Source organism: Electrona antarctica (assembly GCF_951216825.1).
Source record: "Electrona antarctica genome assembly, chromosome: 9".
Classification (NCBI taxonomy): Eukaryota; Metazoa; Chordata; class Actinopteri; order Myctophiformes; family Myctophidae; genus Electrona; species Electrona antarctica.
The window spans coordinates 54777442-54798470 of NC_136790.1; the positions used below are offsets into that span (position 1 = coordinate 54777442).

At 43.5% G+C, this 21029-nt stretch overlaps 1 protein-coding gene across 1 annotated transcript; it reads left to right on the forward strand.

The window, feature by feature from the left end:
• The first annotated feature begins 1678 nt into the window (after positions 1–1678).
• On the forward strand, positions 1679–19247 carry LOC306929504 (uncharacterized protein). The gene is made up of 8 exons (XM_079510051.1): positions 1679–1815; positions 4590–4805; positions 5594–5724; positions 10334–10419; positions 11822–12025; positions 14928–14990; positions 17218–17290; positions 18107–19247. Exons 2-8 carry the CDS (start codon positions 4601–4603, stop codon positions 18236–18238), a joined length of 894 nt encoding a protein of 297 aa, XP_079366177.1. The 5' UTR covers positions 1679–1815; positions 4590–4600; the 3' UTR covers positions 18239–19247.
• Positions 19248–21029: the final 1782 nt, after the last annotated feature.

The window sequence follows — 21029 nt, forward strand, 5'->3', positions numbered from 1 at the left end:
ACCCCCCTGGTGCCTCGGGATCTGAGTAAAGGGCAGCTGCACACTGCTGGGCTGGGTCTTTGGGCCTCACCGCTGCTGCTCCCTCCATCTCCAGCCGTTTCTTGACACCCATTTCTTTCTCGCCATCCGGAGCACCCGGGCCTGGCTGTTGTGTCGGGTGGATCTCCTTATGTTGCTCCTCTCTGACTGCAAGGAGTCTAGGTGCTGCCACACTATCGAAAGAGCTGCGCACGTTCTCGGCTGCGCGCAGCTTAAATTCCGAGTTTTTACACTGGGGCTCCACCGGGCGCGTCAGCGTCGCGTCTCCGTCACCGTCAGGGAATGTTCCCTTTTTAATCAATGAAGGGTGGCTCCACTGCCCGCGTTGCGTGACATTAACGCGTGCATTAAAATTGAACCGGTGCGTTTTTTGACGCACGCGACGGAGACGCAACGCGTCCGTTGGAGCCCTGGCGTTACGGCCGGGCTCCACCGGGCGCGTCAGCGTCGCGTCTCCGTCACCGTCAGGGAATGTTCCCTTTTTAATCAATGAAGGGTGGCTCCACTGCCCTCGTTGCGTTGCGTTGACGGAGACGCGACGCGTGCATTAAAATTGAACCGGTGCGTTTTTTGACGCACGCGACGGAGACGCAACGCGTCCGGTGGAGCCCTGGCGTTAGACAGCTGGTGGATGGAAATTAAGCTCCACCTCCGCGGAAGACTTGCGCGACGGCCAGATTCCCGGAAACTCTCTCCTCCGCGCAAAAAAGTCCGCGGAGGTGGAGCTTCTTTTCCATCCACCAGCTGTCTAAAAACTCGGAATTTAAGCTGCGCAGAGCTTAAGAAGTGCGTGGCTGTCGACCGTTTTGCGCTTAATAGGTGTGGAAAGGGCTTCTCCTCTGCTGCTCTCGCTTCTCTGCTGCAGCCCTCTGTTGCTCCTGCTCCTGCTCAGCAGCCAGGAGCCTCTGCATGCTCTCGCTTCTGTACTGTATATTCCCCCTAAATATTACAATTTCTCATTTATATCTTTGTGAACCACAGTTGCTCTGTGCCCAGCTGCACTCATTAAAACAAATCACACCCGTGTGAACTGAGTGGTGTAAGGTCTTATATAGCCTGATCAGCTGTGGTCTGACGTAATGAAATCACACCCGGATGAACTGGGTGACCGTAGCAACCATGCTCATTTTTTGAGCACAGACAGACAGACACGTAAACTAACAAAGCCAGTTGTTCTTCCCTTTTCTGTCATTTAACATAATATCTGTATCATGTATCTTAAGCTCATACAACATATAGGATTCTAACTCGTGTTGATTAGGTGATGTAATGGTGATGTGAAACAAACGGTGCCAAAACAAACATTACATTATCTTTATTGTTAATGGCATTTAATGTTTGTGTTTTAGGGACAAGATGACGTATTTCCCCTTCATTGTCAAACAAACATTGAACTAAAAACAAACATTATTTAAACCTGTATAACAAACAAACACAGTAATAATGTTTATTCTATTATGAGGTCAGGGTTTTTTTTTTAAATCCGTGTTTTTTTTTTCCATAGAGTAATAAATAGTTCCCCCCCCCCTCCTCCTCCTCCTCCTCCTCCTCCTTCTAACTTTATTGACACCTTTCGGGAGTACACACCTTATATATATACTCTATGGTACACACACGCGCGCACAACGTACGTCGCGTGCCCACGTAATCACGCGATGACGTCATGACGTTGACATGTTGACGTTTTGACCCGGCGACTACTTTTCGTGTTGTGTTTTTTCTTCTCTCTAAAGAGATGAAGTTTATTATTTAAGTGAACGGACCTTATAAGACCAGGTGGGTTTACATTTATAACTAATTATGAACCGCAATAATTCTGTCATGTTAATGTTGTACTTTAACAACTTCAACACTTAATAATAGTGTCTGTCAACAACCACCTGTTGTTGCTAAGCTAGCTGTCAGAACCACTCCTTTGGGGATTCATTATATGAACCAATAATACTGAAGCTCTGGTCTTTGTTTTTATCAACTAATATCGTTGTTTAGATGCATTTAGAGACACATGACGAACACGAGTTATTATTATTAACGTCACGTTAATTAGTTTACGTTAGAATATATGGAATGAAGGTCATTATTTAAATCAAATCAGTGGTTCTCAAAGTGGGGGGGTCAAAGGTGGGTCCTTGAGGGGGTTCCAGGGGGTCCCCGGCTGAATGAGTTAATAGCATCAACCATCACTTTGAATCACTTTAACCCTGCTGTATATCTATGTATACCTATTAATAGATAGCGTATCTATATCGAATACCCCACCAGGGGGAGACATTTCACCATCACTGACTATTAAGGAATATTCGTCACAGATAAAGTGATTGGTAGAAATTAGAATGGGTACAGCTTTAAGCCGCAATTTGCAACTCTAGATTTTTTTAAAATAATGGGATGAATCTAGAGTTGCAATACCCTCCATTGACTCCCCACTCATCCAATTTACTTTTGCGATCTGCTTGTATTAAACGACGTTAAACTCACCAACATTGCAGCTGCAGGCCAAGCTTGAATTATTCTCTTTCAATCTGCCAAGCTTTTGTTTTATAAAAATCCACTATAGACATTTCTGTACCTAAGAAATTCTGTGCAGGTGATTCTTTTTCTAAGTGTTGGAGTTTGGAAGCACCCGTAGAAGTTACAGCCTATCTCAATTTGACTAACTATCATTATTTGTTAGGGGTGCTAGCCCCTCCTATATACAGCTTTTGTCCCCTCACGTCTCGTATTTGCCAGATTGACAATGAAAGGAGAAATTAGGTCAAATGTCCTTCAAATATGACGTAAATTTGTGGCAACACAAACATAATACAAAACATTGACAATGAAGGGAAGATTCACGTCATATGTAGACGAGCAAATCGGCTAACCAATCACATAACTTCAGTTGTTCATGAGATGAGATGATGTATAATGATAAGAGCGCCCCTCATTTCACCACGGGTGTGATTTTTGAGGGGCGCTAGGGGCGACTGTGGCTCAAGAGGTAGAGCAGATCGTCCAATGATCCATGGGTCGGCAGTTCGAATCCCGGCTCCTCCTGTCTACATGTCGAAGTGTCCTTGGGCAAGACACTGAACCCCAAATTGTTCCCGATGTGCTGGTTGGTACCTTGCATGGCTTCCGCCACAATCGGTGTATGAATGTGTGTGTGAATGGGTGAATGTAATGCACAATCTATGTAAAGGCTATATAAATGCACCATTACCTCCTATACACAGGTTTAATGTTTGTCTTTAGTTCAATGTTGGTTTTAAAAACTCCATTGACAATGAAGGGAAAATGTACGTCATATTGTCCCTCATTTACGTCATATTGTCTCTTTATTGTTAATGGCGTTTAATGTTTGTGTTTGCCCCGTTTGTTTTACATCACCATTACATCACCATATCAACATGAGATAGACTTTAATATATTAGCACCCCTCACTTCACACGGGTGTGATTTTTTTTATTAGCAAAGACAATAAAGTTGGATTCATTTTTTTCCACATTTAACCCATTCGGGGCGGGAACCCCTTTTGGTGTTTTAACTAAGCATCATGTTATACTTTAGCTATTGAAAAATAGCAGATCTACAAGCTCATAGCGCGCCACCGAGTGGAGCTTGTAGGTCTGCTATTTTTGAAAAATCGTGAAAATGCGACACAAATCTTTGAATATATATTCTTTCAGAAGACTTTATTTATTTCGATGTCAGGCCTAAATGGGTGCTTGGTACCACTTGGTACCACTTGGCAATGTGTTCCATTCCATGCCTCTTTTTTTAAACCTCAGATATGAGTGAATGGAAGTCGGTGTCCGTTATGATCAAATCAGTGTCATCAGCAATTAATTTAACCCATTTTGGACTGAGGTCGATTAAAAAAAAGGCTTCTAAATCCTATTATTTTTCTGAAAAACCCATGTTTCTATGTCAGTGGTGCTCAACCTTTTTCATAGACCCCCAGAATTATCTCTATTGGGCCACGGACCCCCATCTCAAAATATGTTGTTCCAGGGACCCCCCAGAAGCCAATATTTTAGTTAAAAATGTTCGCTCTGAAATATATATTCAAAGATTTGCGCCACATTTTCATGACTTTTCAAAAATAGCAGACCTACAAGCTCGTATGAGCTTGTAGATCTGCTATTTTTCAATAGCTAAAGTAGAACAGAATGCTTCAACCACCAAAAGGGGTTCCCGCCCAAAATGGGTTAATTCAGTGGTTCTCAACCAGTGGTCCGGGGACCACCAGTGGTCCTTGAGGGGGTTCCAGGTGGTCCCCATGCAGCTAAATGATGGAGAGTTGGTAACCAAATGGACCCTTATGGATCTTTAACTCTTTGAGAGTGTAAATTGAAACCAAATGGACCCGTATACAGGTCCATTTGGTTTCATTTTACGCTGTCGAGAGTCTGCATTACTTAATTTACAAGAAGTCTACACAATTAGAGAATGTAGAATAATTGTTATTTTGATCAACGGCTTTCAGTCGACTAAAACTAGACTAACTTAAGACATTCCAGGTGACTAAAATGTGACTAATTAACAGTGATTCTATGGTCTCTGAACAGGGAGCGGCGTCATGGCTTCCTTCAGCGCAGAGGACCAATCGGATCCGCGGTTCCGCGCCGACTCCATCGGTCAGAACATGAGGGTCCCTGATAGGCTGACGGTGCAGTCCCGCCCCCAGCCTGGCTCCGCCCGCTGGGCGGAGCAGAGGCACGAGGAGGAGGAGGCCACGCCCCCTGCTTACAGCATGACCGTTCCTGATAGGCTGAGCTACACAGGTATACTACACAGCATGACTGCTCCTGATTGGCTGAGATACACAGGTATACTACACAACATGACTGCTCCTGATTTTATTTAATTTAACCTTTATTTAACCCAATTTTTGAAAAATCGTGAAAATGCGTCGCAAATCTTTGAATATATATTCTTTCAGAGCCAACGTTTTTAACTCAAATCTTTGCTTCTGAGAGGGGACCACTCAACATTTCTTTAATTTCAGGCCTAAAAGGGTTAACCTTTATTTAACCAGTAAAAACACATTGAGCGGACAGAATACATAATTACACTTTCAACAATTTTTTTTTATATGTATTTTTTCTGAAAAACCTCATGTTTCTACATCAGTGGTTCTCAATATTTCATGTCAAGGACCCCAAAAATTATATATGTACTATGACCCCCATCTGAAAATATAAGCAAAGATTTGAGTTCAAAACTGAAACACCGAAATAATATATATTCAATGATTTAAGGCACATTTTCACGATTTTTCAAAAATAGCAGTCTGCTATTTTTCAATAGCTAAATAATGCTTAGTTAAAACACCAAAACGGGTTCCCGCCCAGAATGGGTTAAGATGATCCTTTTGAATCTTCTCAAGGGAACTTTCAAGGCCAATTTTAATCTGGCTTGCAGGTCATTCCACGACCACCAGGGGGGGCCAAAGAAAGCAGGACACCTTTTTACTCCCCTCAGTTAAAGGCTGGCACTAGTACACACAGGAAATGTAAGGGGGAAAATCACCAAGTGTGTGTGTGTGTGTGTGTGTGTGTGTGTTGTCCAGAGGCCCCGGACATGTCCCCCAGACCCATGTTCGGCCCCTCTAAAGCCCCCCCCAGCACCTACTGGTCTGCTCCGCTGGAGCCCTGCTGGGAGGGTCCCACTGCCCCTCCTCCAGATGAAGACCCCCCACAGGTACACACACACACACACACACACACACACACACACACACACACACACACACACACACACACACCCTGCTGGGAGGGTCCCACTGCCCCTCCTCCAGATGAAGACCCCCACAGGTACACCCATACACACACACACACACACACACACACACACACACACACATGTGGTAATAATGGTATTTTTGTGTCACTGATGTCAATGACGGAGGCGCGCCGTGTCTGGTGGCCTTGAGGCACCGTGCCGAGCGTTGCGACGGCCACCAGACCTGACTCAGCGCCGTCCGAGTTACGTCCCGATAGGCAGAGAATAGTATATATTAGTAGCCCCTAGTTTCCATGCGCCGACAATAGAGTTGGAAATGACACGTTCAGCCAAACACCACAATGTCTAGTATGCCAGTATGGCCATATTGGCCGTATTCCAACGTCCTGATAACGGTTGATTTTGTCTATTTAATACAGTGATAACGGGTGAATCCGCTGGCAGGTGTCCTGTCCTGTTTTTGTCCCCCAAAAGTCAGGTTCTGGATTAGTGCTAATATGTAGGGGTGATGTAACGATCACAGTATAGGAAACAAAATACATTTTAATTTCAAGAATCAAATTGTAGTGAAACGTAAACAGCAACATATCACACCGTTTCACTTTGTATCGTATCGTTTTGCAATGCAAATGATCAATTGTATCAATACTAAGTACGTATGTGTTGTATTTAGCAATTTTAAGAAGAAAAATCACACCTGTGTGAACTGAGTGGTGCAACTCCCCTCTCCCCCTGTCTCTCTCTCTCTCTCTCTCTCTGTAATTAGCAGGCAACAGTGCACTAAAGTTCGCCCGACCCGACGTTTTCGGGCCGGGCCGGGCCCAAACAATTATGCTAATTAGTCGGGCCGGGCCGAGCCTTGGGCTCGGTGATTTTCCGCGATTTTGTTATTTTTTTCTTTATTTTTTTAAAAGAGTTATTATAATAAAAATAGCAATTCTGTTATTTGTGTAATCTGATTGTGTATACATGTACTTTATGTATTTATTATGAAGAGGGCTGCGCTAGGCGATTCACTTGTGACAGGAGGAGGACTGGAGACGGGGGTCGCATCGCACTGGCATTTCAGACTCGGAGGCCTCTTACACACAATCACACATGTCAAACCACGTGACTTCCATTGGAAAAGCATTGAGCCTGAGGCGGCCATGAAACACAGACAGAACAGATCATGTCCGTCCGGCATGTGTGTACGAGGCCAGAGCAACATGCAGCCTGCCCTGCAGTCCTGCACTGCGCGCAGGCAGTACAGTAGAGAGAACAGTGAACGGTGTGAGACTTGCTTGCTTGCCTTGCTACCGCTGGTTTCCCTCTGGTTTTCTACTAACCACCAGTTAACTTGCCAAGTTGCCATATGCTTAAATATTTTATAAAATCAATCGGATTATCACAGCTGAAGAAGCGTCAGGTTTTCGTCATGTTGCACTGAGTCTCGTTAACCCAGCTGGCTGCGATGAATAAAACCTAATTATTAATCAACCTCACCAAACGATCCATGGTAATATATAATTACACGCTACACGTAAAGCAACTTCACTTCAGAGGAAACTTAAGGGAGGGAGCTGCAGCTGCTATTCGTGTTTACTCACCAGTCAGTCACCACCACCACTGTATGGAATCCATTAGAATGATTGGAAATGGAAGTTATGGAACATTAATAGCCTATTCTAACGTGAGTTACATACATCCTTTATTTCGATAAATCCGTTGATCTCCGTTCTCACTTTCACACTGAAACACGGCGCCGCTGCGCCGCAACACTGATCTACAAGCTCACAACGCATCGCGCTGCTTTTTTTTCTCTTTTTTTTTCTGTCAGGCTTTTCTCGGGCTTCGGGCTTAACATTACGGTAATCTTTAGGGTCGGGCCGAGCCTCGGGTCGACCCAGTTAGGGTAGGGTCGGGCCGGGCCATGATTTTTGGGCCCGTTGAGAACTTTAAGTGCAACACTCTCTCTCTGTTTCTGGCACAACAGCGCAGGTGTAAAAACCAATGGGCCTCTCTTTTTCTATATATTTTTACAGTATATGGCAAGAATTTGTTGAATGCTGTCATTCTTTTCCCTTTTTTAGCTCTCCCCCCTCTTTTTCTTTAGTGGCCTGTCTTTTCCTGTTGGTTGTCATGGCTGCCAGTTCCCACCTGATGTTGTGTGGGAGTTCAGACTGATCCAGACCGTACTGAATAACTGCCAGCTTGCATAAGGTCTTCAGACTAGGACTCAAGTCTAAGACATACAGGTCATCATTGACTGTGTTGTATCCATGTCCTCCAAAGAGGATGATACGATCTCCAACCATGCAACAGAATATGCGACTCAATGTTGTGTAATAAGTTCTTAAACATGGAACATTCCCTTTGGACTCAACCTTCTTCCAGGTGAAGGTCGCTGGACTGAATCTCCACAGATCATTTAAGTCCTGGTTATTTTTCCTGCCACCAAATATGTGCAGCTCTCCATTGTAGGAAAAGGCTGAATGACCGTAGCGTCCTTCTGGAAGAGGCTGTGCAGAAGGAGTGTTCATCCATTGGTTTGTCTCTGTGTCAAACACTCTGAGGTTGTTGTAGCTGACCACTGTCCTAATGCCCCCAAATACAAACATCTTTGTCCCGATGATGGTCGCAGAGTGCCATATTGAAGCAGGTGGAGGAGTTCCTCTGGTGTTAATTAAAGTCCAGACCATCGTGGTGGTGTCCAACTTGTAGATGTCATTAGAGTATCTATTGTTGTATCCTCCATGGATAAACATGACCTTCCCAACAACACAGGCTGAGTGGCCAAACCTCCCCTTTGGAACAGTCCCAGAAACCTTGGGTGTGAGCATTCTGTGGTCGTCGACATCAAATGCATTAAGCACCTTGCTGAAGTTCCCTGTGTCAGTAACTCCCCCCCAGATGTAGATGAAAGGGTCGATCAGCACAGCTGTGCGGCTGGAGTGCATGGGGCGAACCTCAAGGGGGCGTTGTCCTCTTCCAGGCGTCTCTGGGGGCAACTTGGTCCAGCATAAAGACTCTGTGTTGAAGACATGCACTTCAGTCCGACGCTCTGACTCGATAAAGTCTCCTCTAAAGCAGTACACTTTGTGGTCCACTGCTACAGCAGCATGATACGGTGTCTCTGGAAGCCCCTTTAGGTGTACCGTCCAATGAAGCATTTCACACAGTAGTTTATAGGTTTCTCCCTGTAAAAGAATGCAGTCCTGAATACCTTGAATGAATGACTTGAAGGAATGCAGTCCTACTGTGTGGGTCAGCACTTATATAGGTTAGCGGGCCTACGTGTGACGTAGACATGATGTCACAGTGTGTCGTAGATGACTGACGTCATAGACCATACATGGGCAGCCTTCGCTTAACACATTGTATCCTAAGCACAGGTATACTCGTCATATACATGAATTACGCACGACGCTAATGGCGACCGGGATCGTCTTTGGGTGTTTGATATCGCTATAAGATCGCTTCGCTGTGTTTCATTTTTTGTTGCTATGCACGGTTGCTAGGGCCCCCCCCCCCTACTAAAAGTATGACGAAAAATGTTCGTCGACTACCTTTTTCCACTGATGAAAACTAAATGGAAACTAAATGAAAACTAAGCTATGATGACTAAAACTAAGACTAAATATACTGAAAATTTCGTCAACAAATAAAAACTAGACTAAAATGTCAGGAAGGGACTAGTGGACAAGACTCAGAGATCCAGTATAAGTCATTTTACACTTGGTTGCATGCTGAAAATAGCAGATCTACAAGCTCACAACGCATCGCAGCGCCATGCGTTGTGAGCTTGTAGATCGGCTATTTTCAGCAAGTGTAAAACCAGTCATTAGTCATTTTAGTCGACTAAATCACCTGTAGATTATTCGACTAAAATCTTATGACATTTAGTCAACTAAAACTAGACTAACACATTCCAGGTGACTAAAATGTGACTAAAACTAAATGAAAACTATTCAAAAGACTATGACTAAAACTAAAATCAAATTTTGCTGCCAAAAACAACACTGGTCCCTATGGGACATTGCTGTTCCTTGGAGTGGTTGCACCACTCAAAAAATAAAAAGAGGAGTTTAACCCCCTTTTGACCTGAGATCAGATTCTAAAAATGTCTTCTACATCCTGACAGTTTTCTGAAAAAGCTATGTTTCTATGTCAGTCGTTCGTCCATTTTTCAAAAATAGCATACCTACAAGCTCGTAGCGCGCCACTCGGTGGCTAACGTAATGAATTGTCTGTGTTCATGTTAAGGTACGCGTTTGTCTTACAGTGTTCAAATATAATGTCTTTATATATTTATAATGTCTCTATTTGCCAGAGAATCACTGTCAGAAACAGGAATGGTCTCAGAAATGCCTCAAATCTGTGATTTCTCCAGCTGGTTGGCTGAAGAAGCAATATGTTTAGAATGATCATTCCTAAAATCATCACCATTGTTACATTTTCAGTGTTGAGATGTTATTTTGCTTTATTCCATGAGCTACTGTAGGGAATGCATTAGTTCACGTGAGGCAACTAGTCCAACTCAAACGGTCGGTCTGTCTGTCTGTCTGTCTGTCTGTCTGTGTATCAGAGTCCATTAAGGCGGTCCTACAGTGACCAGGCGTTTGTTCCACCGTCTCACCACAAGCAGGCGCTGTTGCACCACGGACACACACCGTAAGTATTGACCCTTTCCTGACCTAACCACAGTCTGATACTGTTGTACTGACCAGTACAACCAGTCTGATACTGTTGTACTGACCGGTACAACCACAGTCTGATACTGTTGTACTGACCAGTACAACCAGTCTGATACTGTTGTACTGACCACTAGTACAACCACAGTCTGATACTGTTGTACTGACCACTAGTACAACCACAGTCTGATACTGTTGTACTGACCGGTACAACCACAGTCTGATACTGTTGTACTGACCAGTACAACCACAGTCTGATACTGTTGTACTGACCAGTACAACCACAGTCTGATACTGTTGTACTGACCAGTACAACCACAGTCTGATACTGTTGTACTGACCACTAGTACAACCACAGTCTGATACTATTGTACTGACCACTAGTACAACCACAGTCTGATACTGTTGTACTGACCAGTACAACCACAGTCTGATTCTGTTGTACTGACCACCAGTACAACCACAGTCTGATACTGTTGTACTGACCAGTACAACCACAGTCTGATACTGTTGTACTGACCACTAGTACAACCACAGTCTGATACTGTTGTACTGACCAGTACAACCACAGTCTGATACTGTTGTACTGACCACTAGTACAACCACAGTCTGATACTGTTGTACTGACCACTAGTACAACCACAGTCTGATACTATTGTACTGACCACTAGTACAACCACAGTCTGATACTGTTGTACTGACCAGTACAACCACAGTCTGATTCTGTTGTACTGACCACCAGTACAACCACACTCTGATACTGTTGTACTGACCGGTACAACCACAGTCTGATACTGTTGTACTGACCGGTACAACCACAGTCTGATACTGTTGTACTGACCAGTACAACCACAGTCTGATACTGTTGTACTGACCAGTACAACCACAGTCTGATACTGTTGTACTGACCAGTACAACCACAGTCTGATTCTGTTGTACTGACCACTAGTACAACCACAGTCTGATACTGTTGTACTGACCAGTACAACCACAGTCTGAAAAGTATGTTAATATGCACTCAATACTTGGTCTGGGCTACTTTTAAACAAATGATGTCATCAATGGGGCGTGGCATGGAGGTGATCAGCCTGTGGCACTGTTGAGGTGTTATGGATGCCCAGGTTTGCTTTGATAACAGCCAGTCTCATGTCTCACACCTTCCTCTTGATAATACAACCTAGATTCTCTGTGGGGTTCAGGTCAGGCCAGTTGGCTGGTCAGTTAAGCACAGTAATACCATGGTCAGTACACCAGTTGCTAGTAGTTTTGACTCTGGGAAGGTGCCAAGTGTGCAACATATATGCGGAAAAATGTGAGTTGAGGTTCTTTTCCAACCACTGAACTGGTGGTAAATAACTGATAAAACGTTGTGGGTTTTTCAGTCGCGGCTCCTCCTCCTCCTCTTCTCTCCAACACCGCTCAGCCCCTCCCACCTCCCCCGCGGCCCCTCCTCCTCCTCCCCATGTGGCTCCTCCCCTTCCTCCCAGCCTGTTGTCTCCCCACACGGTGCTGCAGGCGGCCAGGGAGCTGGGACAGCACGCGTCACAGCGCCTCCTGCAGGCCATGGGACACAAGTACAGGTCCAGGTACACACACCGCCGACGATAAGAACAACTAACACGCCGCGTCCGTTTAACCATAACATGATAAACCATTAACCCATTCAGCGCTATCATTTATTGAAAAATTAGGATCTAATTCACGCCAGCATTTTTTTAATTTGAGCTCTTTTTTTTTTAAAGCCGCCATTTCCGCTCCACTAGCAGTAGTCATAAGTTAGGAATTTACACGCAGGCCTTGTTTTCATTGTGAATCCAGACCGGAGCTCTGGTGAGCTCCAGATCGTCAGCTCTGTGCCGTCAAAGAAACGTTGTTTTGACCAAAAATGCCATCTGGGACAAGGAATAGGAGATACAGGCGATTGAAAGAAAGGGATAGAATGGATTCTTATGGTGCCGATGATCTAAGATGGGCGACGGAGTCTTGTGACAACAGCTAGCTACCCGATGCTAGCGTAAGTAGCATTATAGCTCGACCGAATTAATGCACTATAAAAGCGCAATTGACAAAGGTCTTCAGCAATGGCGTTAAGAGTCAGTATCAAAATTAGGCTTCAATTGACAAAGGACTTCGGCAATGGCGCTGAAAGTGTTAATAACTAGGGCTGTCGCCCATTACACTACTAACACTAAGGCCCTTTCCCAATTCCTTTTTTAACCCTACCCCTCAGCCCTTGCCCCTTCCCCTTGCCCCTACATAATGAGTGTCAAGGGGTAGGGAGATAAATCATCCCCCTAAGAATTGGAACGCCCCTAAATATTGAACGTCCCTTGTAGATATTGATATGTGATATAATATATTGACAACCTGTTCTCAGAAAATAGCTGATCTGCAAGCTCACACTATACAGGCCAGTGGTCCCCAAACTGTTTCATGTCAAGGACCCCCAAATTGACACGAATTAGCCCGCAGACCCCCATTTGAAGAGATATGCCAGGGACCCCATAGATTTTTACGAATCTAGCAGTGTCACGGACCACCAGTGTGACATGCATTAGTCCATGGACCCCCATTTGATGGCATTTCTGTCTCTGGGATCCCCAATTTATATTGTAAAATCATTGTTAATTAACTCTGAGAGTGTACAAATGGACCCTTATGGGTCCATTTGGTTCCAAACTATCATTTAGCTGGGGACCCCCTGGAAGTCTCTCAAGGACCCCTGGGGGTTCCCATAACCCACTTTGGAAACCACTGCTATAAGCTGTAGATCGGCTATTTTGGGAGAAGAGATGGAATGTAAATATAACATGGCTGTGGTTATGATGAAATAAATATATTGTAATTTTGTCTCATCTTGGTAGCCCACCAGAATGTAATTCAGCTAGATATAGCTCATTCTGACACCTGCTCAACAGTTGTACCTGATTCATTGATTATTGTATTAACAGTTTGTATAGAATGGGTACAGTTATATATCATATAGCCTACAGGGTTAGAAAAAGGAAAAACAATTTACAGTATAGAAAGAAAGGGCTGTGGTCACTGTGTTCATTGTTTTTAATATCATTAAGAACAGTCATTTTCTATCATGGAAGTCGTGGTATGCTACATAATATGAATGATAATGTTTCAAATTCAACAACATTTAGGACAATCGGGATTCATCTCCATCCAATGTACAGGCTGTACAGCAGCTTGCAGTCTGTTCCATAGCTGGTTTGGCTGGGGGGGAAAAAACAACACCATTGCTAATTAGATGTAACTTTTGCAACTTGTGGGGATTAGCATAACATTGGTCATGATAAAACCATACCAGCTATCACTGCAGCGAGTAGCCAACGTTATGCAGCAACAGCGTTATGTAGGTACAGTAGGCTATTTCACGGCTTTTAAGAGCTCCAAAACTGCAGAATGTTGACATATCGTGGTCTGGGGGGTCGGACTGATGCCTGCTAGTTACGGTAAGCTAGTAGTTTGCATCCGAGTTGTTCCACCTAAAGCGCCGATGCGAAATTAATGGGTAACGTTACCGTAACATTGTATGAATGCAACGCCGTAGCATATCGTTAGTTCAAGTGAGGTAACGTTAACCTTTGCTAGAGATTGCGATGCAGATTGTTAACACATTCAAATAATATTGGTTAATATCATATTCTTCCATAAGTTCCATAATAAAGGACGGAAAAGGCGTCTTACCTCGTCCGCCTTCCGCCCTCTGTGATGTCGCTCCGTTTTAAGTCTGGTCGCGATGTCCCTTGGTTTGAAGGGGATCCTAACCCTCGCCCTCGGCCCTAACCCTCGCTCCAAAGATAATTGAGAAAACCCTTCCTCCTCACGTGAACGCGCATCAGCAAGGGGAAGGGCTAAGGGCCATGGAGAAGGGGGGAATTGGGAAAGGGCCTTAGTATGCTAAGGACGTCCTTAGTAGTAACCTTAGGTCCTTTTTTTTTATTTTGGTTGGCCTTTCCTTCTAAATAAATGGGGCCTAATTTGACTGAGGGACTGCCATTGGATTTATTTTTAGTTTTTTCACGTCATATGAAAGCAGGGAATCATAGTTTCAAATTCACATATTGGTTGTTCAGTTTGACCCACCAGTTTTGGAGATATGGCTTATAGAGTAATGTCTTGCAGAGAAACAGCGACATGATAAAACAGGCTTGAAAGGTTCACTTCTGTGGTCTCTAACATTACACCTAGCTACATGTTTAAGCATTTATTTCATATTTACATGTCTTCTGTGGTCTCTAACATTACACCTAGCTATATGTATTGAATATTTACATGTCGATTTCAGCTCTGACACTTATTGTCTTAATCTCTCTGTGTCTCTCTGTGTGTGTGTGTGTGTGTGTCTCTCTCTCTCTCTCTCTCTCTCTCTCTCTCTCTCTATGTCTCTCTCTATGTCTCTCTCTCTCTCTCTCTCTCTCTATGTCTCTCTCTCTCTATGTCTCTCTCTCTCTCTCTCTATGTCTCTCTCTCCAGTCCAGTATCACCATTGACTCCAGTAGGATCGTCTCTAGTCCCGGTTGAACACAACAGGAAGAGGTACATGCACGCACGCGCACACACACACACACACACACACACACACACACACACACACACACACACACACACACACACACACACACACACACAATTCAATTTCAAAAGGCTTTATTGGCATGATAAATATGTTCTACATTGCCAAAGCATACACAAAACAAAACAAAAGTCAACATTGCGCACACAGAGACAACAACAAACATCCCAACAATAATGAACAACAAGCAATACAGTAACAATGACAATAAATTAACAGACAGAAACATAACAGCAACTTAATGACCCTGTTCAGACAGATATACCTGTCTCTTCTGTCCACTGGCTGTCCCTCAGTTGATGACAACTCCACACGTATTTTGCTGCCAAAACTGTGCATTTGGACTGTTCTCCCAGAACATATACTTCATACAGAAGTGATGCGTTATTAATGGTGGATTCAAATTCTTTATATTTTTCTTTAAATTTAGGCAAGAATGATTCTCTGATGTCTTTATATTTGTCGCATTGTAAAAGAAAGTGTAGCCCTCGCACTATTGAGCTCGAATTGCACCTCTAAAACTAACTGTGAAGTTAAAAATAATAATAATAATAAAAGAATACTAATTGTAAATAATTGTCCTACAAGGAAAACATGCACATGTACATATGATACTCTTTTTCTACACTTGTTTGCTCTTTTTTGCACTCTATATTCTATTTTGTTTGCTGTGTTTTGCTGTTTTGATGTCGTATTATATTATTGCTGCTGCATTGTCTGAAGGAAGCCAAACAAAAATAAGTTTTACTCTTATGTACCTGTACACAAGATGTAACAATAAAGCACAACCTTGAACCTTGAACCTTCCGTCTCCACCTCCCCTTGAGAGCAGAGTGAACACAGTCTGTCTTCTCTAGGCAGCCAGTTCTGTCTGTCTGCCTGTTTCTATTGCCAGGCGGTGGTCGCTGAGTAACTTCCTCAGTTTTGGATCAGTAACAGTGGTCAGGTAATTTGCCACTGTGTATTCTCGGTTGAGGGCCAAATATAGCATTCTAATTTACTTTGGGTTTTTGTTGTGTTTTTCCAATATGTGATATAATGTTCTTGTTGCATTTTGATAATTTGGTTAGTGGAGGTTGTTTTAGAGCTGGGACTGACACCGACCATCCACAGTCCCATCTCCCAGTCACAGAGCTGGGACTGACACAGACTATCCACAGTCCCATCTCCCAGTCACAGAGCTGGGACTGACACAGACCATCCACAGTCCCATCTCCCAGTCACAGAGCTGGGACTGACACAGACCATCCACAGTCCCATCTCCCAGTCACAGAGCTGGGACTGACACAGACTATCCACAGTCCCATCTCCCAGTCACAGAGCTGGGACTGACACAGACTATCCACAGTCCCATCTCCCAGTCACAGAGCTGGGACTGACACAGACCATCCACAGTCCCATCTCCCAGTCACAGAGCTGGGACTGACACAGACTATCCACAGTCCCATCTCCCAGTCACAGAGCTGGGACTGACACAGACCATCCACAGACCCATCTCCCAGTCACAGAGCTGGGACTGACACAGACTATCCACAGTCCCATCTCCCAGTCACAGAGCTGGGACTGACACAGACTATCCACAGTCCCATCTCCCAGTCATACTGTAGCTGGGACTGACAGACGCGACGAGGAGCAGCATGTTCATATCCACAAAGCTAGAAGCCAGAAGTGTTGCCAGTATAACTCTATGGCAGAAACAAGCAACCTAGGTCTATACAAAATAAGCCAAAAAGAAGCAACACTGGTCCTTTCTGGCCAGTGTTGCCAAATCTGTTTATAAGCGATTTTGGGATTATCTTTGTAGATTGAAAAAATATTGGGGGTCCTTTGCTCTTGGCATGAACATGTTTGAGAACCACTGCTCTAAAACAATATTAGACACAGTTTGAGCCACAAACACATGTCCTCGCTCAATCTCTTCTCTTCCTTTTGCATAAATTAAATAGGCCTATTCATGATTCTACTTATACAGAAGTAGCCTGTTTTATGGAAACAGTTGTTTGTGTTGAATGTACTAATTGCACATAATTATTCAAAAGAGAGAAGTAAGCAAGCAAGCAGCAAGTACCGATCCTGTACTGTACTGATACTGTCAGTCCGCTCGTAAACGTAAACGATGTTGTGAATGAGGTCCTCTCTCTCTCTGTGTCTCTCTGTGTCTCTATGTCTCTCTACCTGTCTCTCTCTCAGCGGGCAGAGAGACAGTTGGAGTCTAGACGATGAAGGCGGAGCCGCCGTAGAGTTTATTGTCCTGAGGAGACAGGTGAGTGACAGCTCAACCGACCAATCACTGACGTGTGTGTGTGTGTGTGTGTGTGTGTGTGTGTGTGTGTGTGTGTGTGTGTGTGTGTGTGTGTGTGTGTGTGTGTGTGTGTGTGTGTGTGTGTGTGTGTGTGTGTGTGTGTGTGTGTGTGTGTGTGTGTGTGTGTGTGTGTGTGTGTGTGTGTGTGTGTGTGTGTGTGTGTGTGTGTGTGTGTGTGTGTGTGTGTGTGTGTGTGTGTGTCAACCTCAACATTCATGCCAAATATATCTATAGAGCGTCGCAGTCCCGCACCCTTTCAGAAGGACGAGTGACCCAGGAAATAATCCCCCATTCATTTTCCTCATAGACTTTTCAGAAAGTATTTATTTAAAGACGTTACGCCGCGGACAAAGCCAACTCGAGTTGTGACAAATCATGACAATAAACACAATGTTTTGGGCAGATCAAATAATTTGTAAGAAGAAAAACAATGGCAGGATACAACACTTTCTGTTTTGTTTTTCTTCTCACTAATTATTTGATCTGCCGGGGGATTCTTTCCTGGGTCAGATGCGGGACTGCGACACTCTATTACGATTTCTAAACGGCGACGCGTTGTAGGCTCGTAGATCTGCTATTTTTCGGTTTTAGACTAAAAGAACATAACATCCACTGTCTTAAAATGTACAAATATAGAAATTACAAACCTGTGTCACGTGCGTGCATGCGGTGTGCGTGCGGTGTGTGCGCGTGCGTATGTGCGTGCGTGTGTGTGCGTGCGTGCGTGTGTGTGTGTGTGTGCGTGTGCGTGCGTGCGTGCGGTGTGTGTGTGTCTAGGTGGTGAAGATCAGCCGTCGTCTGGCCGGGTTGGAGCGTCAGAACGCTGAGAGGAGGAACTCTGAGGTGGTTCTGTTCTCTCTGCTGCTCTCTACCTGTCTGCTCAACACATGGCTGTGGATACGACGATGACGCACGCAGACACACACGCACAAAATCACACGTGTACAAACACACAGTCACACGTACTAACGCACACAGTCAGTCTCACACGTACTAACACACACACAGCACGAGTGTGTGTGAGAGAGACAGACGTAGCATTCTTTTGGGCGACTTGGTAGCTAGTTAAGGTAGTGTTATACAGTATATAAATAAACATGATGTCATTAAACTGGTAATTTGATCAAAATATATATCTTTTGAATCGATAATTTTGCCAAAATGTGGATCAGCAGGTCATTGTTGCGTTGTTTACCACATATCGTCTGTGTGGGGTGGTAATCTCACATGTCCAAAACTAGAGATGTCCCGATACTGTATCGGTATCGGCCCTTATTTGGTCATATCGGTATCGGCGAATATGCCAATCTAACCAGCGATCCCACACAGGGGTAAGGGGTTGACAATATGGCAGGTAAATAAAATGTTGGGGCATGTGGAGTTTGCTTTGGAGTTTTTTTTTGAGAATTTGAGTGAGGAGTCTGCTATAAACACAACACCAGATATACAGCGAGATAGCTATAAACACTATTCCCGGTTGTTGGACTTCAAAATAAGATCTTTTTTCTTTTTGTATTAGTATAAATATTATTCTCTGGTGTCGGTATAATTCGGTATCGGTATCGGCTAACACAGAAATTGGTGTCGGGATCGGATCGGAAACGAAAAAAGTGCATCCCTAGTTTCCAAAACTGTCACTTTTCAGGATTCAAATAAAAGCATGAAAGGTGGACGTGTTTCAAGCTCTGTGTGACGCTGTAGTAACCAAATGGACCCGCTGTAGTAACCAAATGGACCCGCTGTAGTACGGTGGTTTTCAACCAGTGGTCCTCGAGGCGTACGCTATCCAAAGACCCTTATTTTGATGCTTAACTCTTGCGAGTGTAAATTGTAAGCTTGGAGTTTGTCTCTATTTTTCTATACTTTTGTGTGACATTAGTATGAAAAAAAAAAGAAAGTTGAAATATTATGGATATGAGATGTTTCTGCCTGACGCAGAGGCGTATCTACAATAAGGCGAGGGCAGGCGTCCGCCTGTCCAAATCCATTTCTGGCCTGGCCAAAATCCATACAATGAGAAAAAAAGAGGACAAAAACAAGACCTGAGAACTATTAGTGGACAGCTGATTGGCCGTTGCGGTAGAGCGCGACCCTCAATCACCCATTGGAATGTAAATGAATGCCTTTCAGCCTTTGTATCCTACTCGTCTGGCAGGTATATCTCTTTGAAAACCTTTAGTGCTACGATTGTGCGCGGGGAGACGACAATTAACACAGCATCTTGCCTGCCCAAAACGTAATTCCTGGATACGCCACTGGCCTGACGACAACGATAATGCAACCGTCAACCACTGTGTCATATTGTATTTAATACTCTAATATAATACATGATATACATACTTTATTCACTGAAGAACATTACATCGTGTGTCTTCTAAGCACTTTGAATGCGAAGTGAACAATGTTTAAAATATGTCCGCACTGTGCTTTTATAGCTGATAGCTGATAAAGTTTGTTTATTTAATAAAGATTTACTATTGATGTAGAAGTGATTGTTTGTTCACTCGTCACATGATTTAACCCATTCTGGACGGGAACCCCTTTTGGTGTTTTAACTAAGCATTATGTTATACTTTAGCTGTTGAAAAATAGCAGATCTACAAGCTCATAGCGCGGCACAGAGTGGCGCGCTATGAGCTTGTAGGTCTGCTATTTTTTTTAAATCGTGAAAATGTGGCACAAATCTTTGAATATATATTCTTTCAGAAGACTTTTTATTTTGACGTCAGGCCTTGAAGTCTCGGTCTATAGAAGTTTTCCTTCATTTTTTGATTGAGCGAGTCGTGTTCTGTCAAGTGTTCCTCTATATAGTGTCATTATGGATATATAGATATTCCACTGTTACGTTCTTAGCTTACATATGATTCATGATAACTACTTCTTATGTATGTGATGTATTGCCATGTAGTTTTGTTCTTGCTTAATGTATAAATCGCTCTGGATTAAGAGCGTCTGATAAATGCCTACATTTTTAATTGTGCCATAAAGTCTGTGCTATATTGCCATTGACAATGCATTGGGCGTTTAAGTTAAATAACTCAAAAACTGCAACATATTTCAAAGCAAAAGGTTCCATCATGTTTGTCCACAGTAAGCTGAATTATAAAACGTGTGAATGGAGTTTCTAGGAGAAAGTGATATTTTTGATACAAAATCTGCCACTGACCCCCGTTATACATTTCTCAAATTTGAAAGCACTATATTTCGAAAACTATGAAACAACAAGATTCATTTTCAGTCAAACATGTAGGCCTATGATGTCCACCGTAAGATGTTTTTAAAGTTTCAAAGGGGTTTCTACTTCCTAGGTGTAAGTATGTAGGAGGTCAGGGTACCTTAGTATAGGACTAGAATTGGCTTGTTAAATCTGAATCCAACATATATAAAACATAGGCCTATATTTAAAAAATATATATTGTTTGTTCAATTTGAATTCATAAATGTATGCCTAGATACATATATCACTATAACATTTTAAAACAATTATAAACAATATCAAACGTTAAAAGTTAAGTCATAGCCTATAGGCCTTCAATGCAGCCAGATAACTTCAGTCAGTCAATACAAAAATAGACTATAGTGTGTGTGTGTGTGTGTGTGTCTGTGTCTGTCTGTGACCGCTGCGTTGCTGCAACAGCTGCTCCACGTCAGGAACATGAAGACGTGAATCCATGGTTTTACACTGAAAACACGGAGTTGG